The sequence below is a fragment of the Eublepharis macularius genome, chromosome 4 (assembly GCF_028583425.1).
Source record: "Eublepharis macularius isolate TG4126 chromosome 4, MPM_Emac_v1.0, whole genome shotgun sequence".
NCBI lineage: Eukaryota > Metazoa > Chordata > Lepidosauria > Squamata > Eublepharidae > Eublepharis > Eublepharis macularius.
In genome coordinates, this window is record NC_072793.1 from 176,215,969 (window position 1) to 176,243,650 (window position 27,682).

General features: G+C 41.5%; 1 protein-coding gene and 1 pseudogene across 1 annotated transcript in view; one reads left to right on the forward strand and one right to left on the reverse strand.

The window, feature by feature from the left end:
* Positions 1–27,682, forward strand: part of LOC129327904 (zinc finger protein 208-like) — a 284,286-nt pseudogene that overhangs the window by 222,220 nt on the left and 34,384 nt on the right.
* LOC129327014 (zinc finger protein 665-like) overlaps positions 1–27,682 on the reverse strand; it is a 75,592-nt gene that overhangs the window by 41,555 nt on the left and 6,355 nt on the right. Inside the window, exons 3-4 of the mRNA XM_054975394.1 lie at positions 23,937–24,771; positions 8,378–8,384 (exon numbers count right to left, since the gene is read on the reverse strand). Of these exons, the coding sequence (XP_054831369.1) occupies positions 8,378–8,384; positions 23,937–24,771 (842 nt within the window). The remainder of the gene's footprint in view (positions 1–8,377; positions 8,385–23,936; positions 24,772–27,682) is intronic.

Sequence of the window (27,682 nt, forward strand, 5' to 3'; positions counted from 1 at the left end):
ATTCGGATCACATGCGAGGATTTTTGTCTTTCTCCATCCAGACAAACAAAAGGATAAATTTTGAAAATGTAAGGGGATTTCGTAAGAGCAAGGTTGCTGGGGAAATGTTTATTTGTTTCTATTCAAAGCCTCCATTGTCTGCAAAAGGCCAAGTCAGATGTACAGAGAGAGCAAACCAGAAGACCCTTTCCCAGGATATGATGGAAACTATCCTGTCTCTAGACAGCTACTGCACTTTCAACGCCATCTTCACTGTGGCGCGGGCCTTACATGCGGCCTACTCCTCAGAATCCAAGAAGACGTTAGCCGGGAACAGGTTGGGCCTCCAAAGGTTACAGCCATGGCAGGTATTGCCTTTCCCTTCTAAAATAACTTGACCAAACTTTAATGGTTGTTTAATTATACTTTCTGGCAATCTCTTGTTTATATGGTCTCAGATGTAGCTGTGTCTCCCAAGCACAGACCACACACACACACACACACCCTTTTAAAGTTGCTATGATAGTTTCTGAGGTTGTTGCCTTTCCACCAGCACCTCTCTTTAGTCCCCTCTCAGTTCAGCAAGAAAGGACTTTCCTCATTACTGGCTGAAATTCCTCTGTTGTCCTCCATGGCCTTTAATTATGTTTCAGTGCTGGGGGAAGAATCTGTGTATATGGGAGGTAGGCAGGGGGAGCTCTCAGTATCTCCACCTACCCCTTCCTGCTTCTGGCTGGACTACTGCACAGAGGACCTGTCCCTGCCATTGCACCAAGGGGCCTTGGCAAGGCTCCCTCCATCGTCTAGGGAAGCAAATTCCACAATGGACGCTACCATGCCTTCTTGGACAATAACATTCCCTACTTCTGGGGCAGTTAATGCAAAGAAACAAACTGAAGCTCCCTTAGAACTAGCAACCAAACTAACAGTGGAAAACCACACCTGAGGGACTCTAATAAACATACAGAGATGTAATGAATTATAGAAATTTTAAATATTTTTAAAAATATTTTAAGTGACTTTGTGCATATAATGCTGTGGCTCGACTATTATCAAGAGTGAGCAGGAGCTCCTTTTATCATATGTGGTGGACCTGTGAAAAGGCCAAAATGTTTTGGTCTAAGATTTATGGAGAAATGCTGTTAATTGTGAAATGTAATTTGTTGAAGAGCCCGGAAATGCTGTTGCTAGGATTGAATATGCAAGAAGTTAACATGAGGGACAGAACTTTGTTATATTATATGACTGTGGCAGCAAGAATCTTGTACGCACAATACTGGAAACAAGAAGACATACCAGAAGTTGAGGAATGGATCCAAAAGCTGTTGCACATGGCGGAAATGGACAAATGGACAAGGAAATTGAGAGAGCAGAATCCGAATGAATTTTTAACTGACTGGAAGAAGTTTAAGGACTATGTGGAAAATAAATGGGATGTGATAGGACAACTGTGGACTTTAGATAGTTATTAATATGAGCCATGAGAATGAACATGAACTTTACCTTAGATAATAGGGACTACATAGTAATTAGAGATAACGAAAAGAAATTAAGGGGTTTTAGTGCTGTTGGAAGTCAAAAAGGGGAAAAGGGGAGGGGGAAGGGATGGGGGGCATATACTGTAATTATAAGGGTAAATGAGTATGTATTGTGTATTATGTAATATGTTAACCTATTCAATAAAATTTCGATTAAAATAAAAAATTTTTTAAAAAGAGTGAGCAGGAGCTTGAACACTCCCATCCTACAGTTGCTCCATTCGCTGCCTATCAGTTACCATGCTCAGTTCAAGGTAATGGTTATTACGTACAAAGCTCTTGGTCCAGCATACCTACGGGACTGCCTCTCTCCCTATGTCCCTCCACGGCAGCTTCGCTCATCTGAACAGGGTCTCTTGCAGGTGCCAGCCTGTACATGGGAGAAATCAACAGCAGCCCATACAAGGGCTTTCTCTGTGGTGGCTCCTACCTTATGGAATGGCCTGCCTGAGGAGGTCAGAAGAGCCTCCACTCTCCTGGCTTTCTACAAACGATGCAAAACTGGATTATTCAAACAGGCCTTTTTCTCAGCTAAGAGAGCATTGTATTGTAGGAAAGGGATCCAAGATGTTTTGCTAGAGTTAGGAACCATAGATTTCACCATTATGTTGCCTTACATATTATCTGTTGCTTTAAATATGTACTCCTATATACCACCTGAGCTTTATGTTGTTCAATGTCAGTCCTAGAATTATATTCTGTTTCAGCAATTCTTCAACCTCATATTGGATCCTTGCTAATCCTATATCTTTGTAAACTTGTATTCATTTACCCTATGACATTGTTTATGGAAATGCCTTGCCACTGATTGTACTAATCTCACACTATGTAATCCGCCTTGAGTCTCAGTGAGAAAGGCGGACTATAAATGACATTGAATGAATGAATGAATGAATGAATGAATGAATGAATGAATGAATGAATGAATGAGGCAACCAGTAAAACTAGCAAGTCCTTTCAGAATGACAGGGGTAAACAGAAGGTATGACACTGGGTCTGGCCCGTTAAATGTTTCATTGTCTATCCTTGCATTTCACAGTGAAGTTTGTAATGAATTGTATTTTGTATAAGATTGTAACTTATGTGTTTATATGTATTTATTAGTATTATATGCACAAAGTCATTTTAAAATTTCTATAACAATTTTTTAAAATATATATATACATTTCCTATAATTTGTTACATCTCTGTATGTTTATTAGAGTCCCTTAGGTGTGGTTCTCCACTGTTGGCTTGGGGGCAGTTAATGCAGCAATGCTACCAGTTCAAAGGGGTCAGCTTTTATGAGAGACCACTGGCCGATAGGCAGGATTCATGATGTTTGGCTCTTCAGGAAAAAAAATCCAACCAGCACTGGTTATTTCATGCCCTTTCACTGATCTGTAATCTGTTTCGTTTGAGTGTACAGTTTCCAGGTGCCTGGCAGTGGTAGGAAGAATCAGAATTTTATTGTATTTGGCCATTGGCCATTACAAGTTTACAAAACCATAAAATACAATAGCCTGTAATAAAAACTTTAAAATCTAGTGGTAAAATTAGTTTTAAACAGTTAAAAAAATAAAATAGACCATTCTGACCAAAAGATCATGGAAGTTCTCCAGTCAGTGCCACCCTAGATCGAATCTTCTTGGCCATGAGGTCAAACTCAGAGAATCTGTAGGATACGTATCATTATCTGATAATCAAAACATGATCATCTCAGATTCAGAATATGTGTTTATGGCAGATTGAATGGCAGCCAAAAATTTGTCTCTGGGTGCCCTATATAGCAGACCAAAAATAATGTAGTGGGGCAGGTCCTCAACTGCAAGTGATCTGCAGATACAAACATGGTGTTCCAGTGGGGTGTGGGAATAGGGACGAGCCAAAAGGTCTGTTTGCTTGGTTTGAAACTGCAAGGGGGTGAGAGACACTGGCTGATTCCGCACACATTGGATAATGCACTTTCAATGCACTTTATCAATCGTTTGAGGTGGATGTTTCGTTCCGCACACGAACATAAGGGCTGTAGGGGAGCCCCTCAGGAGAGCTAAGAGTTGTAGTAGGAATTGTTTTGTATTACCTCTAGGCTGAATAGGATATCCTCCTTCCAGACTCATACTTTGGCTTCATATAGGAGGTATGGGACTATCTTGCTCTTGAATAGTTTCAAGGCTGGGTCTATCAGGCGTCTACCCTTTGTGCGGAAAAATTATAAGATTGACCTGATAATCCTTAATGCTGAGGAAATTGACTGTGACCAGATGTTTTCCAGTTCAGTGTCTCCTTAAAAGTTACACCAAGTATTTAAAGGAGCTACATTGTTCAATTGAATTACCAAGAATGTGCTAATGAGAAATGTTGGCCTTTCTCCTGAAGAGGAGACAAAATTACTTTTGTCTTTATGTAGTGGTGGGGAATCTCTTGCCTCTGTCTGCTGGTTGCTGATGGTTGGCAGGAGGAGGCAGGCCGCCCTGAGATTGTCTACCATTGGCAGGCAGGCCAGGAAACGGTCGAGCACATGCTCCCACCAATTATATCACTTCCACTATGTTTTGGGCTGATTCTTACAGAATCAGCTCTGAGAGTGATGATGTCACTTCCAGTCACACACACTGGTAGTGATGTCATCAGCGAAAGCATGAGAAGAAGACAACGGGGGTAAGTACCTGTCACACCCCACCATTGCCTTTCTTCCATCCCCCCAGTTTCCAGGGGGAAGCTGGCAAACCAATTTTTTTAGATATTTATTATAGCCTGAGTTGATCATGGTGCTGGTTGTTTTATATTGTTATTTATTTATTTATTTTATTCCTCCCTCCCTGCACAGACAGGCTCAGGGCAGATTACATTAAGAAAAAGACGGTGGATACCTCCGATCTCCTCTATTCAGCCGGTGGAGACCCAGCTCAGCCCCAACCATACGCCTGGTGGAACCTCTCCATTTTACAGGCCTGGCAAAAGGATAGTAAATCTTGATGAACCCTGATCTCATTTGATAGAGAGGTTGGGGCCAGGACCGAAAAGACCCTGGCCATGGTCGAGGCCAAGTGGGCCTCCCTGGGGCCAGGGACCACCAGTAGTTGTTTATCTCCTGATCGGAGCATCCTTTGGGGCACATATGGGAAGAAGCAGTCCTGTAGATACTCCAGTCCCAGTCCGCATAGGGCTTTGTAGGTTAATACCAGAACCTTGAATCTGATTCGGTACTCCACTGGCAGCCAATGCAGCTGGCGCAATTCCGGTGTTATATGGTTTTATGGTTTAGACATGTATATGGTTCTAATTTTATAATATGTGTTGTTAGCTGCCCTGGCCCCATTCACGGAGAGGGTGGAGTACAAATTTGTTTAAATAAATAAATAAATATTTGAGTGGTTTGCACGGCTATGGAGTCTCATCTTCCACTGCAGGCATTACCAAGCTATGAATCTGCTTCTTGGGGAAAGGAAAGAAATGAAATCTCATAGACTGGAAATGTAGTTGGTCTTTAAGGAGCTACCAGACCCCACTCTTACTATGTAAAATACTGAGGAGTTAGCCGTGTTAGTCTGTAGTAGCAAAATCAAACTGTTCGGATCATGCATCTGACGAAGAGAACTTGATTCTCGAAAGCTTATGCTACAATAAAATTGGTTAGTCTTAAAGGTGCTACTGGACTCTCTATGTAAAATACTGTAACAGAAAGAGACACTTACATGTGGATTCACTCTAAACAGACAAAAAGATTAGAGTTTCAAATGAAAAGGGCTGAGCTATTTACCCTTAACTCCTAGTATTTAAATGCCCGACTTTTCACTTCCATTCCAGCTCCACACTTTTCTAAGGAAGGTCCCTCTTTACAACACTTCCATGGGTGAAGTATATTGGGATGAGAATGGGGATGTCGTAGTGGATTATGATATCGTGACATGGATGGGATTCCCCAATAGGTCTGTTGTTGGCGTGAAAGTGGGGAGTGTTGAGAGACAGGCAACCCCAGACTTCAAGTTCACCATTGACCAGAATACCTTTCTGTTCCCCAAGAGGTTAAATCAGGTAAAGAAATCTATTGGTTTCCTTTTATTCCCTTTATCATTTAAGATATAATAATCTTGGTCACTATACATGAAAACAAATATGAACAAATTGATTTTATACTCCATCTTTCTCTATAAAAATGGCTCAAGGCAACTCCTGAGTCTTACTCATTTAATATACATGTTCATAAAACAGGGAATCTGGAGTAGTAACAAGAGATGGCAGAGTTCCAGATTTTAACTTGAAACACATTGTATTGTCGAAGGCTTTCACGGCCGGAGAACGATGGTTGTTGGGGGTTTTCCGGGCTGTATTGCCGTGGTCTTGGCATTGTAGTTCCTGACGTTTCGCCAGCAGCTGTGGCTGGCCAGCCACAGCTGCTGGCGAAACGTCAGGAACTACAATGCCAAGACCACGGCAATACAGCCCGGAAAACCCCCAACAACCATTGAAACACATTGTTTAGGACATAGTAGGCCTGAGAATCCGGTTTTAGGTTTTTGTGTAAATCTGTAAATATGCACTTTTTTCGCTGTTGTAGCTTATTTACAGTTTTCAGCATTGAGATGGATAAATTATGAATCAATAGCTTAATACCCAGAACAATGGGACAACTCTCAGAACAAAAGGAACAGATGTTGCAGTCAACATTGTTTGGAATGCTCAGATCACAGCTTTAGAGGGAAAGAAATAGATGGTTTAATGAAGCAATGTAATGCTTGGACAAGTGTGTGCATATAAGATAGCCTCACTCTAAACCCCTCAAATCTCTTGCAACTATGGGACAAATGTACAGAGATTAATACAAAAATACCAGTGCTATTAGGACCATTGTGAATCTATTGGTATATTCATACTTGAAAGTTGTGTTCACTGCATGGTAGCTAATTAGAACAGTCCATTGTAAAAGCCAAGATGTCCCAGAAAAAAAGAAAGAGGAACCATGTTAGATGGGATATCTAACTAGAGTTGGGGAATGGGGGAGTATGATCAGCCCCCCCCCCACACCCCCAAACTCCCTCCAGGAGTGGTGTCAAGACACAGGTGACCAGAGGGAAAGAGAGACAAGAACAACAAAGTAACTTGAAGACAAGCCATAAGTCAGCTATGACTTGAGGGCACTCTCCACCAATGATAGATTAACATTTTTTAAAAACTGGCATTTACATTGCAACCCTTAGCAGAGTTATACCCTTCTAAGCCCACAGACATGTGTGTCAGATTAACATCAGAGACACCATGTCTTTTCTTCAATAACAATCTATTGCAAACATATAAACAGAACAGCTTTCTCTAGTGGGTTCTTTTCCCGAGTCTTCCTCCTTCCTCCCCTGCACCATGTTAGAACTTCTGTTTCTTCTATATACCACCCTTCAGGACAACTTAACACCCACTCAGAGCAGTTTACAAAGTACATTATTATTATCCTCACAACAATCACCCTGTGAGGTGGCTAGGGCTGAAAGAGATCCAAGGTCACCCAGCTGGCTTAAAGTGGAGAAGTGGGGAATCAAACCTGGTTCTCCAGATTACAGTCCTGCTGCTCTTAACCACTACACCAAACTGGCTCTTGGGCTTAGTGGAGGTTCATATTTCACCACAGTAAAACACAATGCTCCAAGAGGCCGGGCGTTTGGACCTAATCCTTTGCTAGCCTCTCCTACCCATTCTCCCTGTTTGTGTCTTCCGGCCTCTGATTCTTCCTTTGCTGACTTCCCAGTTGTAGAGAAGCTGTGGACATCAGTTTCCCATTCATGCAGTTCTGCTTCCAAAGCACAGCCCTCAAAACAGGGCCTGAAGCCACCTGTGTTTAAAAGAGGTCATAGGCTGGAAATCCTGTTGATCCTTAGCCAAGTATGTGTCCTGCTCTGCCAGAGGATCTCTTAGATTGCTGCACTTCATCAAACCATGCTGGATGAGTTAAAGGTCTTTATTAAGAGACTAGCAACAAAACTAGTTGTGGGATAAAAATACAACAGGCTGTAGAAAGGGGAGGGCAGATAGGCAGACATTCCCTCCTCCTCCGTCACTGATCCTGGCCGGTGAAGGAGAAGGGTGGGCATTGCCACCAGTTCCGCTCCTAATACCAGCTGGGTGAAAGCGGGGGGCTGGTATTGCCACCTATTCCTATCCCGATCCCGGCCTGGCCTTCCTGCCATGGCACATTTTCTGGGGTGACAGGGTGCCTTGCCTGGGCTTCCGTCCTCAGCAGCACCCTCTGGTGGTGCACCAGGGTGTAAAGTGAGTCGTCTGAAATACGCTTACATAGTAGGATTTCTACCATTCTAGAGCACAGTACAGAGTAATTGCCAGGAATGCCAGGAATAACTAGCCCAAAGGGCTAATTATATCCTCCTTTCTCCTGCCCCTTTTTCAAGCAGAAGCCTATTAGTCTTGGCACACAGTTTCTCACGGGAAAGCTGGAAGGGGAAGAGAGGCAGGCACCAAGATAACTCAACTGGTTCCCAAGCGCCTTAAGATAAGACTGCTCAGTGCAGAACAGCAACAGGAAAAACAGTAAGAGAACAGCAGACCTACCTCTCACCATCCCCCACAGTAAAGGAAATCACTGTCTGTGGCAGGCAGGTCACACGCCTGCCTGACGTTATGGAACATTTGCACCAAGAAAAACACTAACTGGTTTTTGTCTTCACTGCTGTGGCTTCCCTTTCTGGTTAGCCCCTGCCCCGTTCCAGGTGTACCGAGAGCTGCCAGCCTGGCTATGCCAAGAAGGCTCAGGAAGGGAAAGCATCTTGCTGCTATGACTGTGATCCCTGCCCGGAAGGGACCATCTCCACACAGGAAGGTGGGTGGCACCAAAGAAATGATCTTGCAGGGGGAGGTGTGGGAGTAGCCAAGACACAAGATGTGATCAGTCTTTTCCACCCTCCACTGTTTCATCTGTCACCACAAACACTCTTGTTCTTGCTGGCTTCCCTCAGTAGGGAGAAGACAAGGGGTTCAACATTTGGCAGTCTCATGTTTTAAAAAAAATGGTATCACAGCCAGAAGCATCTACTGTATGTATTTAACAACTTTTGCCTGCTAGAATAGAGAGTCATAAGGCAAACTAACCAATGGCATGGGTCAGTCGAGCAGCTTCAAATTTTCTTCTAGTATTTGGTAAAAAAAAAATCTAATTTACTGTTTCCCGATGCCCTAAATTGTAAGTTGATTTATCCTGTGTTTATCATTTGCAGTACTGGTAGTTATTTAGTTAGCATGGAGAAGGGAGAAAAAAGCGATTCCACACTGTCTACCAGAGGAAGAAGAGTGTGAATTACCCTAAACTGGACTAGTGAAAACAGGGCAACCCGTGGTGCAGGGGGATCCCATCTCCCTGGTGCTGTGGCGCCTGCATTTTTTTCTTCTCTCGCTTGCAAAGCTGGCAAAGTGATTACAGTACCCTTGGAAGGGAAAGAGGGAGGAGAGGGAGGAGGGAAAATGCCCCCCCTCAATTATCTGCCGAGATGCATCTTTAAAACAACTACGAAAAAGAAAGCTCCATTTGCCACATGAAGTGCGAGTGCAGAGCAATTGCAAAGAGCGAGGGGAGGTGGGGGAGAGCAGCCGGCCAGCCCGCCCTCCCCTGGTGATTCTCCCTGGCAGTGAATCTCAGTGAGCAGCCGTTCTTTGTCACACTACACTTCCCAGGGAAACTTACAGGAACCCAACACATGAAGGACATGTGCCAGGCGTCTCGTGGAGTTTAGCTGTCAGAGTGGGACCACAAGTGATGCCTGACACAGGCTGTACACTAGTCAGCTTCCCTCAAGTTTTGATGGGAAATGTAGGCATCATAGTCTTGAAGCTTCGCTCTCCGACTGCTGTCCAATGGACTTTTCAACTGTCACTTGTCCAACATTCCGCCAAGCTGCCTACATTTGCCATCAAAACTTGAGGGAAGCTGGCAAGTGTCCAACCTGTGTCAGGCGTCACTTGTGGTCCCGCTCTCAATTGTGGACCAAAAGTCTGGAATTCTTTCCCCAGGGAGATTCATTGTCCTCCTTCTATCGCCACCTTCTGCCAGTCAGTGAAAACTTATAGTTTCATTTGATGTGCCCTCAGTATTTCCCCCTTCCTGGCCTGATGTTTTTTGTTGTTGTTTTTATGCCTTTGTATATGTATTAACTGTTTTAGTGATGTGTTGCTGTTATGTTTAATGGTTTTAAAATGTGATTTTTATTATGTATTTTTTTTAATTTGTGAACTGATCCGAGTGGGCATTAATTTATCCTGAAGGGTGGTATATAAATCAATTGTTATTATTATTATTGTTGTTGTTGTTATTATTAGTTAGCCACCTTGGAGGCAGAATGGTGGGATATAAATTTGTAAAATAAGTAAGAAATAGAAATACAAGGGTCAGATCTCAGACAGTAGCTGATTCTGTTGGGGCGGCGAGAGGAAGGGACAATTCCATCCCTTTCCCACGAGGAGGAAAGTGTCTGCCACAGTTCTTAGAATGGCGTGAAGGCTCTGTCCTCATCTTTGTTGATGGCACAAGAAGAACATTGCCCCTATCCCCAATTCCATCTGCTCATTAATGGGTCTTGTAGGGCAGATATTGTAAATATTGAAGTCACTCTTGTTCTTTCCAGATGCAAAGCGTTGTGACAAATGTCTGGAAGATCAGCATCCAAACAAGGACCGAACTCAGTGCGTCCTGAAGGCCATCACTTTCCTGTCTTATGAAGAACCTTTGGGGATCATCCTAGCTGTCTTTCCTCTCTTCTTGTCCCTAATCACGGGCTTTGTTTTAGGACTCTTCATTAAATTTCTGGACACCCCTGTAGTCAAAGCCAATAACCGAGACCTCAGCTACATACTCCTTGTTTCCCTCCTGCTTTCCTTTCTCTCCTGCTTTCTATTCATTGGTCAGCCAAGAGAAGTGACCTGCCTTCTCCGACAAACCACCTTCAGCATCATCTTCTCAGTTGCTGTCTCTTCTGTGTTGGCCAAAACCATTACTGTAGTGGTGGCCTTCATGGCCACCAAGCCAGGAAATATGATGAGGAAATGGCTGGGGAAGAGTCTGGCCAACTCCATTGTCATCTCTTGTTCCGCTGTTCAGGTTGGCCTCTGCATCATCTGGCTGGGAGTCTCTCCCCCCTTCCCAGAGTCTGACATGAGCTCAGAACCTGGACAGATCACACTGCAATGCAAGGAAGGGTCTATCGTCATGTTTTATGGTGCCCTGGGATATATGGGCTTCCTGGCTGCCATCTCTTTCACAGTGGCTTTCCTGGGCAGGAAGCTGCCAGGGGCCTTCAATGAGGCCAAGCTGATCACCTTCAGCATGCTGGTCTTTTGCAGTGTCTGGGTGTCCTTTGTGCCCACCTACCTGAGCACAAAGGGGAAATACATGGTAGCTGTGCAGGTCTTCTCCATCTTGGCTTCCAGTGCTGGTCTGCTGGGCTGCATCTTCCTTCCCAAATGCTACATTATCATCATGAGACCTGATCTGAATACAAAAGAGCATCTAATGACAAAAGTGAACCAATTCCATTGAATGTAAAGTGGAGGAGGGTCTCCTTGCTATCCCCTCATTTACTTGCAACAGTAATTCAGGTAGAATGCCTAATAACCTGGACTGAAGCAGTAACTATCCAACATATTACAAGGACAATAAAAAGAATCCTGGTATCTCTCGCCCAATCTATTGCTTTCTGTTGCAGGGAAACTGCATGGCAGCCGCCTTGGAATATGTCTGCAGCTTTTATCAGTCTTATTTCCGTTCCTTATTTGTAGATTCCAAAAAGAAGGACTGGGTAGCTCACACAAGTGTCCTGGGAGACAACGCTAGTTCCTGTTCACTAGTTGTCATAGGGGTCACCAGATCACTCCAGTCTTGTTTGTAAGGGAAACTGCTCTCTATATTCTGGAGCTCTGGTGCGATTCTGGAAGAACACCAGTCCCTATCTGGAGGTTGGCAACCTTATGGGACCAGCATGCCATAGGGCCCACCTACTCCACTATGGACCTACCCAGCCACTAGGCTCATCTTCAAGGACCCTGCTTTGGGTACTCTGACCATCTGAAGCTAGATGGGTGGCAACACAAGAAAGGGCCTTCTCAGTAATGGCACCAAAATGATGAAAATCCCTCCCTTAGGAGACCCGTTTATCCACCTCTTCCATTGCTTTCAACCTTCAGGTGAAGATGCTTCTGTTTTGATTGCTTTTCCCTCAGTAACCCTCCATCCCCTTTATTTTTTGTTTATTCTCTCTCTCTCTCTCTCTCTCTCTCTCTCTCTCTCTCTCTCTCTCTCTCTCTCTCTCTTCCCCCCCCCCCCGGTTAGCAGTCAGACCCCTTCCTCACACTAAGAGGGCCATTTATGGATGAAACATCATAAATGACCCACATAAGTCCAAGAATCTTCCCCTTCATGCCCTGAAGAGATGCAGAGATTATGAGGTTTCCTAAGAAAACCCTTGTCCAATCCCGTCCATACTTAACAGGTCATCAAGCAATATTTTCACCTATAGTCCATCCCAGAGAGGATCCATCAAACCTCTCCCAACTCCTTTGTCCATCGACAGAGGCAGCCATTAAGCCACTGTTTTGAGAGCAAGACATCAAGTTTGCCCCAGGGGATGTTTTGTGTTATGTTGGGCTCCCCAGCCATTTGCACTCTGTGTGTGTGTGTGTGTGTTGAGACCCATACACTCCCAAATTTGTTTTGGCTTCTTCTCTGTGAAACACTGGTTGTTTTGATGCTGTCTTCATGACTGGTAACTATCATCCTCCCTGAAAAAACCTTCTCCATTTTTCTCCCTGATTTACTTAGTTACATTTGTATGTGTACTGTGTGTATTTGTGTTATTGCCCTCTCTATTTTTCTTTAATTAAAAAAACCTTTCCAGTTGAACATCTGCCTGTCTTATTTGAGAGTTCTCAAAGGGAATAATCCCTGTAAACATAGATGGAGATTCCCAGTTAACCCCCCTGCCCCCCCGCCCCCCGCTGTAGAAACTGTTCAGTTTTGGGCACCACAGTTTTAAGGATGTTGACAAGCTGGAAGGTGTGCAAAGGAGGGTGACATAGATGTTGAGGGGTCTAGAGACCAAGGAAAAGCTGAAGGAACTGTGTATGTTTAGCCTGGAGAGGAGGCACCTGAGAGGCGTGTCGCGAGAAACAAGTGTATGATTTATTATTTTATCTCCTGCACACACACCGGCCAACAGAACGAGCTGACAAACACCTATAATCATGCTTCTTGTTCCAAACAATCAACTCTGCTGACAGCCCAAACACAGAATCCTTTCTTTAGGTTTCTGGGGCATACATAACAATTTATTTATCAATTTTTCACTCTCCCTGTCTGTGTGCTGCCCTTTGCCCCAATGAGTGACATAAAAGCAGCTTACGCTGTTCTCCTCCCCTCCATTTTATCATCAAAACAACTTTGTAAGGTAGTCAGGTTGAATGTATGCAACTGGACCAAAATCAGCCAACAACTTTCAGACCCAGATTTCCTTGATCCCTGTCCAAGATTCTAACCACTGTTATGCAAGGCCTCTGATTGGCCAGAGAAGTAGTTAACTCCCTTTCTTTTCTCATGCTGCAGGCGCTTTCCTGGCTTTTTGTGAATAATCCTTTCCTTCCATTGCAAATAGCAGAGGCAGAATGTGGAGCTAATCTGTGCAAGGAGGGTCCAATTCCCTTAATTTTGTGCATTGCCAGTCCCACCATCAACCTCAAGCATGTGGCCAATATTGAGACTCCTGGCTTGCTTTTTGGATGAGTTTATGCCTGTTCCAGTCAACTGTAGCTTCTAGTACAAAGAGTATATGTGTGGGGAGGGGTCCGGAGATAATCTCGGCCAAGAAGGTCTGATGATCTGAGACCTTCAACACCCCATCATCATTCTAAAGCCAGCGGCCCATTTTAAGGCTCCTAGCTTTAGTTTTGGATCAATTATGCCTGCTACAGACAACCGTAGCTTCCAAGGAGAAAAACAGGAGGTGAGGAGGGGATTTCTGGGGCTTCCCTTTCTGTTTGCCAGTGCAACTTTTATAACCATCCTGAAGCCTGCAGCTGACTCCTAACTTCATGTTCTGCAGAGCTTTGCATGTTGCAGGCAGAGCTTTTAATTTCTATATTAGACACATGGGGTAGAGAGACTGGACAAGGAGAACTTTTTCTCCCTCTCCCAAGACACTAGAACTTGGTGGCATCCAATGAAAGGGCAATAGTTTCAGGACAGACAAAAGGAAATACTTCACATGAGTGATTAAGATGAGGAATTCGTTGCCCGAGGATGTAGTGGTGGCCACAGGAACGAGGAAGATTCATGGAAGGGTGGTCCATCAATGGCTACTAGCCATGGTGAAGAAAAGGCACCTTCACATGCAGAGGCAGTCAACATCTGAAATGCAGTGCTAGGATCTCTGCCTCTATGCCCTGTTGTTGGATTTCCAGAGGAACTAGTTAGCCCCTGTGTGACACAGGATATTGGAATAGATGGTCCACTGGTCTGAGCCAGCAAAGCTCTTCTTATGTTCATATGATGTGAGCCCCTTTGTGTCTCTATTGAGGAGAACATCAGCTCAGCCAGGGAAAATATCCCTCCCTTACAGAAGAAATGGGGTTTAAGAACCTCCCAGAGCTATCTGATCCAGTGTAGTCTAGTGGCTAGAATGTCAGAGTAGGATCAAGGAGATCCAAGTTTGAATCCCCACCTCATCACAGAAAATTGCTGGCTGACCATGGGCCAGTTACACATTCTCAGCCCAAACTACCTCCGTTCGGGGCATGGGTGAATTCCCTTTCCTAAAGCCCCAAATAGAGACATTCTTCCCTGACATTTCCAGCCTTAGGAGTAGTTGAACAGCGACTTCCGGCTTGGGATCATGGAGATCTGAAGTGACTCAGGGAGCTGAGCCATCCAGGTTGTTGTTTTTGGGCTAGTGGGGTGCTTTGATCTCCCACAGCCCCCCAATTTCAGGTAGAAATTGGGCAAGGACGCTTGATACCCCTAAGAGGGTGTGATCTCGGCAGAGGGGGGGTTCTGAATCAAGGATTCTCCATCTGCTTTGAAGATCCCCTCACAGAGGGGTGGCTAATATCTTTGCAGCAACCTTTGGAGTCATTTAATTGGCATAGGATCTTCGTACCCAAGCTTCAGAAACAGATTTTAACCCAAAGAGAGCCAAAGAGGCTGTGAGTACAACCCTATGAGAGTGAGAGAGAGTAAAGAGCACTATCTCCCCTAACGGACTTAATTTCTGTTCAAAGACTGACATGTTTTAAAGTAAAGAGACAAATTCCTAAAGCAAAAGGCATTAAAAAGTGGTGGGGAGTGAAGAAAGTGATTTTAATGACTTAAAGAGCTTAAAAAGAGCAAAAAGAACTTTTGTTTTGCATACCTGTGGTTTGGGAGATAACAACACGAGGGGGAGAGTCTGGGAAGAGGCTGGAACATCGTGAGAAGTGAACTGCCTGTAATTGCCTGTAATACAAGTGAGTGGTGGCTAGAAGGGCAGGAAGACGGCAGGAACAGAGGAAGAAAAACAAAGCAGAACAAGAGACCAGAAGAGGAAGTGGAAGTTAGCCATTTTGAGTGTGGGAAGGGCAGAAGGCTTCAGAAGGCTTCAGTAGAAAGTGTATCTGACATTTTAAAGAAGAAGCGGAGTACGCCATTTTGGACAAGGGAAAAATTGAGGGCAACCATAGAGAGTACCATTGAGAAAAAAGGCCCAACACTTGGAAGGTTTGCAAAAGATTAAATTATTTTTCCTCTTTCCCATTTATATTATTGGATTTAACTAATTAAGTTAAATAAAATAGAAAAGACGGAGCTGAGAAAGAGAGCCGATTCGTGGGGTCCCAAGGCAAGTCCAATGGCGGGGGAAAAGGACAAAGAATGGCAGGCAGCAATTGAAAGTTTAGACAAAAAATAACAGAAGGCAATAAGGAAACAAATGAGACTATACAAAAAACACAAGAAATGGTCCAGGAATTACAGAAGCAAGTGAAAGACTCGCAATTGAATTTATTCAAAGAGATCAAAGAGGCAATAAAATCAGAGGTTGCAGAATTAGCAAAGAGTATTGATGAAATAAGAACAGAGCTCCAAACTACAAAACAAAAAGTGCAAGAGGTGGAGGAGAAAACGGAGAGTATAAGAGCAGAGGCAGCGGGAGTGAGTGATAGAGTTGTTGTAATGGAATGCAGAGCTATGGAAAAACAGCTTCATTTCCAAGGTATTCCAGAGGTAATGGCGGGATCTGCATTGAAACAAGTCACTGAAATAATTGCGGAATTTTTAAGTAAAGAGCAGAAAGAAGTGGCTGCCAACCTAGACATTGCCTACTGAGTTAATTTCATGTATACAGAGCAAAAAAACTTGCCAAGAGATGTTATTGTCCAGTTAACCACCAAGAGAATGAGGGAGGAGATTATCAGAAAGCATTATGAATCCCCATTGGTACTTGAAGGGAAGTGTGTTCGAATTATGAAGGAGTTACCAAGATTGGTCTTGCAAGACCGAAAAAAATACAGAGACCTGACTCAAAAATTAAAAACAATGAACATAAGATACAGATGGGAAATTCCAGAAGGGCTGAGCATTGAGTTTCAATCTGTGAGGCGAGTCATCAAATCAAGACATGCAATGGATGTGTTTTTGACAGAATTTGAAAAGGACTTATCAAAATCAACTAGACTGTAATTATGGAATACAAATTAATATCATGGAATGTAAATGGACTTAATTCACCTTCAAAGAGAAAAGCAATATTTCATTTGTTGGCCAAACAAAAATGTAATGTGATTTGTCTACAAGAAACCCATATAAGAGAAGAGGATGTATAATATTTACAAAATAAAAAATTAGGGAAGCAATTTGTGGCAACAACTAAGCAAAAGAAAAGAGGGATTGTGTTATATATTAAAGAAGAATTGCAACCGAAATTGATTTTTAATGATAAGGAGGGGAGATATTTGGCTGTGGAATTTGATTGTAATGCCAAAAAAGCCCTGATTGTGGGAATATATGCGCCAAACGGGGCGAAAGAACAATTTTTTGATGAAATTAAGGATCGACTTGGACAGATGACATATGATCAAGTGATTGTGACGGGGGATTTTAATGGAGTGGTAGATCCACAAGTTGATAAAACAACGAATTTGATAAGAAACAAAGGAGGTAAGCTCCCAAAATCTTTTTTTGAATTTCAAAGACAGGAAGGTTTAGAGGATGTATGGAGGGAACAGAATCCGGGTGCTAAGCAATATACTTTTTTTTCAGCAAGACCAATCTTTTTCAAGAATTGACATGATTTGGGTATCAAAAGAGCTTGCTGTAGGTACAAAAGAAACGGATGTTTTGCCAAAAATTAGTTCATAATCCTGTGTTCTGGAAATTTGGAACAAAAGAGGGGGAAAAGGAGATGGAGAATAAATGAGGATTTGTTAAGTAGTCATATTAATGTGGATGTTCTTAAGAAAGAGACTAATAGCTTTATACAGTACAATGTGGATCAAGGAGTGGTAATATATAAAGTATGGGATGCGTATAAAGCTGTGATTCGGGGAGTTCTTATGGACTTAAATGCCAAAGAGCAGAAAAACAAAGACTCGAGGTTGAAAGAAATTCAAGAAAAAATCAAATTTAAAGAGCAGCAATTAAAGAAAAGACCAGGTAAAAAGAAAATACAACAGGAAATTAAGATATTGCAGGAACAAATAAGAGTAATGGAAAATAAGGAGGTGGGATAGGAGTTGAAAGGGCTGAAACAAAAATCATTTGAAGGAGCTAACAAACCAGGGAAATATTTAGCGTGGCAGTTAAAGAAGAAAAGAGAGAAACAAATAATTAGTAAGATCGTGGAAGACGGGAAAGAACTGTTTGATCAAAATTCAATAGAGAGGGCTTTTTAAAGTATTATGCAAAGTTCTATCAGAAGAAATTAATTGATAAGAATTCAATAGAGGATTATTTTCAAAAGTTGACTTTACCAACGGTGCCCAAGAAATTGAGAGAGAAATTAAATGCTGAAATAAAAACGTTAGAAATTGTGGAAGTGATACAAGCTACAAAGATGGGAAAGGCGCCAGGACCAGATGGCCTTACAGCTAAATTCTATAAAGTAATGGCAGAAGATTTGAAAGAGTTGCTGCAAAAAGTGATGAATGCAGTCTTAAAAGGTGATGATCTGCCGGAAATGTGGAATGAAGCTAATATTACATTAATACCAAAAGAAACACAAGATTTAACCAATGTAAAAAATTATAGACCAATATCTTTAACAAACAATGACTACAAGATTTTTGCGAAAATATTGGCTGAAAGGCTGAAGGCCTGGCTGGTGGAGTTTGTAGGGGAGGAGCAGGCAGGCTTTCTACCAGATAGGCAGATAAAAGACAACCTGAGGACGGTATTGAATGCGATAGAATATTATGATAAAAATCCAGGAAAACAAGTTGGTTTCTTCTTTGTGGATGCTGAAAAAGCGTTTGACAATTTGAACTGGGATTTTATGTTTGCAATGATGGAAAAAGTACAGATGGGTAAGATGTTTATTCAAGCAGTTAAGGCAATATATAAGAATCAATCTGCAGCCATAGTTGTCAGCTGAGAAATAACAAATAAGCTGGACATAAGAAAGGGAACAAGACAAGGATGTCCACTTTCTCCACTGTTATTCGTGATGGTGTTGGAAATTTTACTTAGACAAATACGAGAAGACGATGAAATTAAAGGTTTGAAGATTAAAGGATATACATACAAGGTGAGGGCCTTTGCAGACGATGTGATGGTGATAGTGGAGGACCCTCTACAAAATATGCCAAGGTTAATGGAGAAGATAAAAGAGTTTGGAGATTTGGCAGGATTTTATATAAATAGGAAGAAATCTAAACTGCTTTGTAAGAATATGTCTAAGCAAGAACAACAAGAGTTAATGAAGATAACAGATTGTGAAGTGGTTCATAAAATAAGATATTTAGGTATTGAGTTGACTGCAAAAAATTTGATCTATTTAAAAACAATTATGATAAGCTTTGGCACCAAATAGACAGAGACATGATGGTGTGGAATAAGTTAAATCTATCGTGGTTGGGTCGTATTGCTGCAATTAAGATGAATGTGTTACCAAGAATAATGTTTTTAATGCAGACAATTCCAATTGTGATAGATAATAAGCAATTTGAAAAATGGCAAAGAAAAATCTTAACCTTTGTGTGGGCAGGAAAAAAGCCTAGAGTGAAGATGAAGGTGTTGTATGATGCAAAGGAAAGAGGAGGACTCCAACTACCAAATTTGAAACTATATCATGAAGCCGTATGCTTAGTTTGGGTGAGGGATTGGATGTTGTTAGAAAATCATAAATTATTGATATTGGAAGGGTACAATAAAACCTTTGGATGGCATGCATATTTATGGTATGGAAAGAATAAGGCTGATGCGATGTTTTTGCATCACTTTGTGAGGCGGAGTCTATTTGCAGTATGGACTAAATACAAGCGATATTTGAATGAAAGAACACCAATGTGGATTGTACCTGCAGAGGTTGTGAATCCAAAAACTGACTATGAAGAAGCGGACTGGATGACATATCAGAACATTCTTAGAGTGGATCAGAATTTATACAATATTAAAAATAATGATGAATTGCCATTTCGATATGGGTGGTTTCAATGCATGCAGATAAAAGATTTGTATGACACTGATCGGAGGAAAGTAGGGTTTAGAGTGGAAAATTCAGAATTGGAACAATGTCTACTGCAAGGGGGGGGAATTGATATTTAAAGTGTATAAGATTTTGTTGAAATGGTTTACAGAAGATGAGACAGTTAAAGTTCAAATGGTAAAGTGGGCAATAAATTGTAATAAAGATATATTGATGGAAGCTTGGGAGAAATTGTGGAAAAATACTATAAAGATATCAACATGTACCACGATAAGAGAAAATGTGTATAAAATGATTTATAGATGGTATCTCACGCCAAAAAAGCTAGCAGATGTCAGATAAATGTTGGAAATGTGGAAAGCATGAGGGTTCTTTTTATCATATGTGGTGGACGTGTGAAAAAGCTAAGCATTTCTGGGGGGAAATAGTAGACGCTATGTCAGAGATATTGAAGAAAAAAGTTGTTAGAAACCCAGAATTGTTATTGTTATGTATGAACCTAGAAGACTTTGACAAAATGGACAGGATAATGGTATTTTATATGACTACGGCGGCTAGGATAATTTATGCACAGCTGTGAAAGACAAAGGAGATACCATCGGTGGAAGATTGGATTTTAAAAACATTGAGCTTGGCTGAAATGGATAAACTAACGAGGAAACTTCGAGAGGAAGATATGGAAGAGTATGTAACAAGTTGGGAGAAATTTAAGAATTACATAGAAAAAAAGTGGGACATTAAAGGGAAGGTGTGGTCTTTGGATACTTTCGGAGGAGAGGACGGTGTTCTGTTACTTTGAATTAATATAGAGATAGTAATCATTATATTATATTAGAGGTAAAAATCTAGTTTGTGATAATATACCATTTTATTGATATATGTAGGTACAATATGTTATAATTTACTAGGTTATAAAGTCATGAATTGGAAAACAATATAAAGGATATTAATAATTTTGAACATTATAGATATGATAGATATATGTAATAGTGCTATCTAAAGATATGCAATGGTATAAAATATATTACTATTACCCATTCTTAGAATGTAGCATATAGCTATTAATATAGGGGACAAATTATATTGTAGGTTATTGGATATTATTGATAGATAGTACTAAAAGAAATGGAATGTTAGATAATGGTATTTATCATTAGATAGGTATTATTATAGTATATATATTTTAGCTTGGTTAAGGTTTTATTTAGGAGGTAATAAAGGGAATGGAAAACTGTCGGAAGTCTACAGAAAAGGGGGGAAAGGGTGGGGGGTATTACAATATGATGGAAAGTTAACTGTGTATGTTTTTATATTTGTATAATGACCCATCCAATAATTTTTTTTAAAGGAGTAGTTGAACAGCATATTTGGTTCAAAACAGAACTAATTTGGCACTAATTTTTGTCTCCATTTTCACAAACCAGGATAATCATAACTGCGGTAAATAATTTCACAATGAATGGAGTCCACCAGGAGGGGTTGCCTTTAAATAGGTGTGGGGGAATATATTTAGACCCAGGGGGCCTTACTAGCCTTTAGACAATTTTTTTTAATTTGCTGATTTCATCCAGTTGCAGGCTCCCAATGGGTGATTTGTGAAAAGGACAAAGGATAAGAGAAGGAGAACTGTCCATGGTGCTTTGGATTACTCTGGTCAGGCCCGCCCACTTAAGAACCCCTAAGCATTTAGTTAGCTTTCTTATATCAATGCATTTAACTCCTGGTACGAGGTATGCCCCAGTAATGTTTTCAGTCCATTAAAAGGTATAGTACACAAGAAAATAGTACCAGAGAATCTCTGCTTTGATTAAAAACCTTTATTAAAGCATAACTATTCAGCATTCTTAACATTAGCTCAATGAACAGAAAAGCATGCCCTTTTATAAGTCCATAAAAGTTTCTTACCCTGAAGATAAGCAAGTCACAAGCAAGGAGTCCATCTCAGAAGAAGCTCCCGATCAATTCCATTTCCCATATTTATAGGATTTAAGCATCACTTTCTAACAATAGCTATTTGTCCCACTTGATAGGGGCTCACATACTTGGCTAACTGGTTATGACACCATACAAGACTACCTATACATGTAATGTCTTTGGCTTAACAAAGTCTATGTAAGAATAATTATTACAGTTTTCTTATACATATAAATACATTTTTAACCCTCATCCCATATACCCATCTTGGAACCATGACTTCACTTCCATGAAAGTGGACATTCTTGCTATTCTCAGATGCTCTCTGCACCTGGGCCGGGTTAGACTTCTCTTCTAATCTACACAAGTGTGATGTGGCAGCTGGAGTGGCAAATTAGGCAACCCAAGTGTGATTCCTTGCTCTGCCATGGAAAATTGTTGGATGAACTTGGGCCAGCCAACAAACCTTATGGGTTCTTTCAAAGAATAAATGGAGAAGAAAGGACAAGAATGATGTAAGCTGATTTTGGTCCCATTGAGGAGAAAAGCAAGGAATAAAGGAAGTAAAATTTTTAAAAGACTATTTAATTGTGCCACCCCTTTGTTTCATGCCCATCTCCAAGGTGATTCTGTTCTGGCTGTCTACACTCTGTTTCTGGCATATCTAGCCGTGAGGTCAAGCTAGCTCTGTTTCTGGGAGCAGAGACATCCTCTATCATCCAGGTCAAATCCAGCAACTGTTCCCCTATATTTATGGCTATATCCGTAATAGTCATTTGAGTAATTTATTAAAGGGATGCTCTTTGATCACTGGGCAGGAGGGATTTGCAGATCAGTAAATGGCTGAGCATTTTTAAAGCCATTGGAGACTCTCCATCAAAATAATTTATCATCTCTTTCTGCAGAGGTTCTCAGCTGTGAGTACTAAGTGACTCTTCTATAATACGGTTGGCAAAATTTAAGTTGGTCTTCATAGAAATCTTTAGCCTTCACGTTGGAAGGGAGAGAAGAAAAGGAATTGGATGAGTTGAAATGGTGCTAGGCCCATCTCTTCTTAAAATAAGCTGAAGATGTTCTAGCATGGACCAAAGGCACGGAATAATTAGGTTATAGCTCATGCATCAACTGAAAGAGTGGATGCTGACAATCGTCGGGGTTAGTAGACGAGATGATTTCATTTCGCAGCCCAAAGAAAGATATCCTCAAACAGCTGGAGTCCCTGGAAGCTACATTTCGATTCCACCTCCTTGGCTTGAGCTTAGAAGCCGATGCCAAAGAGAGAGGGGGAAGGAAGAGGGAATATTCAATGGGGGAGGGTTAGGGAGTGAAACAGGCACATAATCAATAAGACAGGGCTCTCTACGGGAGAGGTAAGTAAAGTCTCCCATGGCATCTAATGGATGAATCATGGCCGAGTGATCGACAGGATTAGAGAAGGACATGGGTGAGCTAGAATCTGTCTGACACTTATTGTTTCTTAGATCTGAGTTGTTCATTAGCGTTAAATTGCTGAGGGATGAGGCTGCAAAATCCTTGGGGAGATCACCATTGGGTTTAATCCAGATGAGAGCCAGTTTGATGAAGTGGTTAAAAGTGGCAGGACTGTAATCTGGAGAATCGGCTTCCCCCCCCCCACTCCTCCACTTGAAGCCAGCTGGGTGACCTTGGGTCAGCCACAATTTCTCGGAGTTCTGTCAGCCTCACCCACCTCACAGGGTGATTATTGTTGTGGGGATAATAATAGTACACTTTGTAAACTGCTCTGAGTGGGTGTTAAGTTGTCCTGAAGGGAGCTATATAAATAGAATGTCATGTTATTGTTATTATTAATCTTTCTTGGGATGGGCTTTTGTGTGATTGATAGATAAGCTGCTCTGCATTCCATTCTGCCCTTGGCATGACTTGCCATTTGATATTGGCTTCATTGCAAACTCCATCTTTTATTGCTGGGTCCATGCTGATATCAGAGAGGGATGAGAAATAGGAGTTCCCTTGAGGTGAGGGACCCAGGGGCTACCAAAGGTTACCACCTAGAATTAACCTATGCTTCATCTGATGAATTCTATCTAGCATTTAGGTCACCAGCTAAAGAAAAACAAGGACCTCTGGGTACAGCAACTCTAACTGGAAACAGAAACGTAGGTGAGACAAGAAAGCAAGCATTGAGGAGCCAAATAAACATTAATCAGAAAGAATTTCAAAGAACTAGATTGCATTCATACTGGCAAAAGGATTGGGAGGAATGAAATGAATGTACATTGAATCTTCAGAGTAAGTGAAAAAAGACGAGCGATAACTCTCTTAGGCCTTCTTCTTTCCTTAAGTGCTGGAACAGAAAAAGAGCACAAAACACTTTAAAACCCATGCAAGCCAAACCTCAGTTCAGCCACAGTTGAGTCAGGAGTCCAGGAGATTTAAAGGTTGTTGAAAGCAAATAATCTCTCCTGGATGCTCTATAAGGACATCTCCCTTGTCCTTATAGAGGCTGGACTTGTTAAAACTGACTTGAGAAAAAAGAAAGAAAATACCTTTGAAAGGCAACAACAACAGGGGAGCCAATGACTCTCATATCTCTTGAGGAGTTTTACTGCAGGTTCTGTTTTATCACATTGCTTTCTAACTTCCTAGTCCTATCTGATGTGACATCTTTCCACTCTCCCAGCATTTCTATAGTTTTTCTCTGTCTGTGAATTCTTTGATGAGAAGTCAGGTTTCCACTCTGACTGAAGCTTTTTCCACACTCAAAACATTTATATGGTTTCTCCCCTGAGTGAATTCTTTGATGGGAAGTAAGGTTTCCACGCTGGCTAAAGCTACTGCCACACTCCAAGCATTTATATGGTTTCTCCCCCCGAGTGAATTCTTTGATGGGAAGTAAGGTGTGATATCTGATTAAAGCTTTTCCCACATTCTGGGCATTTATATGGTTTATCCCTTGTGTGAATTCTTTGATGGCAACTAAGGCTTCCACGTTGACCGAAGCTTTTCCCACAGTCAAGGCATTTATGTGGTTTCTTCCCTGTGTGAATTCTTTGGTGGGAAGTAAGGTATGAACCCTGATGGAAGCTTTTCCCACACTCCAGGCATTGAAATGGTTTTTCCCCTGTGTGAATTCTTTGATGTGAAGTAAGTCCACTACTCTTAATGAAGCTTTTTCCACACTCAAGGCATTTATGTTTCTTCTCCCCTGTATGAATCATTTGATGGGTAGTAAGACTTGCACTGAGACTGAAGCTTCTTCCACACTCCATGCATTTATAGGGTTTCTCCCCTGTGTGAATTCTTTGATGGGTTGTAAGGCTTCCACTGAAACAGAAACTTTTCCCACACTCGAGACATTTATATTTTTTCTCCCCCGTGTGAATTTTTTGATGGGAGGTAAGGGTTGATCTCTGACTGAAGTTTTTTCCACACTCTATGCATTTATATGGTTTTTCACCTGTGTGAATTCTTTGGTGGTAAGTAAGAGATGAACTCTGTAGGTAGCTTTTCCCACACTCCAAGCATTTATATGGTTTCTTTCCTGTGTGACTGCTTTGATGGGAAATAAGATGTGAACTCCAACTGAAGCATTTTCCACACTCCATGCATTCATACGGTTTCTCTCCTGTGTGAATTCTTTGGTGGGAAGTAAGGTGTCCTCTCTGACTGAAGCCTTTTCCACACTGCAGGCATTTATACAGTTCCTCAACTGTGTGAATTCTCTGATGGAAAGTTAACACACCCTTATTCTCAAAGCTTTTTCCACACAGCAGGCATTCATAGTTTTCCTTTCTGTTAAGGGTGTTCCAATGCATTTGCATGTCTGATTTTTCAGGAAAATATTCCTCACTTGTAGAGCACATACATCTATTGTCTTCTTGGTACATTTCTGTAATTAGTAGAATTTCATGAGAATCACCACCCTTTAAAAGACTGAAATTACTCCTCCCTTTAGATGGATATTTCCTCAGGGCATCACAATATTCAGTATTCTCTTTCCCTTGTGAATATCTATCTTCTTTCTCCATCACTGGACGGTCTTTCATTTTATTCATTGATTCCCACACACCTCCTGCTGAAAGAAAGAGAAATTGGAAATGAACTCTTTTGAAAAAAAGAAGCTTGAAACTATGAATTAAATTACCTTTCTGTGGAGAACAAAAGCATAGAAAAGTATGGGGTCTGTACACACTAGGTGGAGAACCCGTTTTTGTGACATATTGGATTCTACTGATTTATTAGAAGTCAACATCAGTGACAGGGGATAGCTTTTACTGTGCTCCTTATTAAGAGATCAATGTTTTTCTGATGTGAACTGGAAGTCAGAAATGCTGTCACAAGTTGGAAGAGAAAGACAGTGAGCCACTTCCCAGGCACAGTTTGGCTGATGGACCTAGAAACTTAGATAATGTAGCCTTCATTCTCTCCCCTCCTATGGAGATCAAGGGACAATATCTCCAGAAGGTTTAGCCCGACACCTCTCATTTGAAAAAGAAAACCTGCTCATCCCTCTTGAACAAAGGAAGAATGGGAGAGGGGCTGCCATTTTTAAATTGAAAAGGGAAACCCAATGTCAGCTGTGCTCAGGAGATGCCCCCAGTGAAGGGGCGTGTTCCTCCTGCATGCTGGCCCCATGTAAAGAAAACCAAAACACATCCAGAGGACACTTGCATCCTTCCAGCAAGACTGTGTCAATAACTCCATGCTCTGAAATTTCGTTCTTCCCAGTTGTTCCTTGAAGAGTCCCTGACTGCAGAGATGACTGCCTCCTGTTTATCTCCTGCTCCACCCCAAGCTGAAAGAGCAGCAGGGAGAAGCACTCCTGCCTTCCTCGAGAGCCAGATCTTCTCCCATTGCCATCTGGGCTCTAGGTTAACCTGGCCACACCTGCAAGTTCACTGCCAGTTGCTCTGCCCCCCTTCATCTTCCAGATGCTCTGCCCTCTGCTGGGGGCTTGAAAGATAAGAACTGTGTTTGCACGAGTGCTGTCTGGGGTCACTTTGGGTCATGTCACTTAATGCTTTGTTTCAGACTGCTGTAATCTGAATCTAATTACATTGTTCAATCCATTATCTTTTTCTGTTTGTTGCATTGACTTGCAACATATAATCCACCTTGCATCTCAGGGAGTAAGGCAGACTATGAATAGTGTAAAGAAATATGTAAAAAAGTTTTTAAAAATTACGCACATGATTTCCATGTGCAAGATCCATGGCATCTCCAGTTTAAAGAATCTCAGATGTGGCAGGGGTGGGAAAGATTCTAGCCTGCCAGCACCTGCCAGCCAGAGTGAACAGTCTTGGCTGAATTGACCAGTGGTTTGGCTTCATAGAAGACAACTTCATATCCTCAGACTGCACATATGTTTTATTTGCTGATTTAAATCATTTATATATCTGCCTGTCTCCTGCATATTGTTATTGTTATTGTTATTTATTACATTTCTATTACATTTCTAAATCAAGACCCAAGGTGGTTTGTTTTTTCTTTCTTCCTTCCTTCCTTCCTTCCTTCCTTCCTTCCTTCCTTCCTTCCTTCCTTCCTTCCTTCCTTCCTTCCTTCCTTCCTTCCTTCCTTCCTTCCTTCTTTGTATCAATCAAAGCCAACTTATGGTGACCACAGGGTTTTCAAGGCTGATTTAAATCATTTATATATCTGCCTGTCTCCTGCATATTGTTATTGTTATTGTTATTTATTACATTTCTATTACATTTCTAAATCAAGACCCAAGATGGTTTTCTTTCTTTCTTTCTTTCTTTCTTTCTTTCTTTCTTTCTTTCTTTCTTTCTTTCTTTCTTTCTTTCTTTCTTTCTTTCTTTCTTTCTTTCTTTCTTTCTTCCTTCCTTCCTTCCTTCCTTCCTTCCTTCCTTCCTTCCTTCCTTCCTTCCTTCTTTCTTTGTATCAATCAAAGCCAACTTATGGTGACCACAGGGTTTTCAAGGCAAGAGACGTTCAGAGGTGGCTTGCCACTGCATGCCTCTGTATAGCATATATTAGGTATAGTATATATTAGGACAAATTCCTAATATTAGGAATTAGAGACATTTGGGGCAAAATTGGAGATCAGACTATTGCAGCCTAGAAAAAAATTTGGACAAAATAGAGCAAGAAAAACTGACGGAATGTAAGGAATGTACTGATCATATGGAAACCCTTACAAGTGTCACACGTTGCTTCCTCAGAGGATCTTTAAATTTATTATCACTTTGAGATTAAAGGTGTATTTTAAAATAACAACAAGGACATCCTACCTCTACCCTCTTTCAGCCTCTTTCATGATTTTTACCCTCAGACCCCATTCTACTTTCCGTGCACATTTTTCAAACAAGGTGCTTTAATGTTTGGAAAAATTAGAAAATAATCTTAAACCAAAATGGGCCAATATAAATCATGAAAAGAAAATGGCATGGAACAATTTGGCCTTTGATACAAGTATTGTTATTAAAGAAGCAAATAAGGGGGGGGGAGTCCTTTTTGCTTCCCAGCCCAGTCCTCCAAGACAACAGAGAGTCCCACTACAGACACCTGCCTGCAAATCCCTCCTCTTCATCAGAGTTATGGAGAAACTGTTCTTCCTCTTCTTCCAGCCAGGATATGAGATCAGGTTTGCCAATCACAGCACCTTTATCAGGA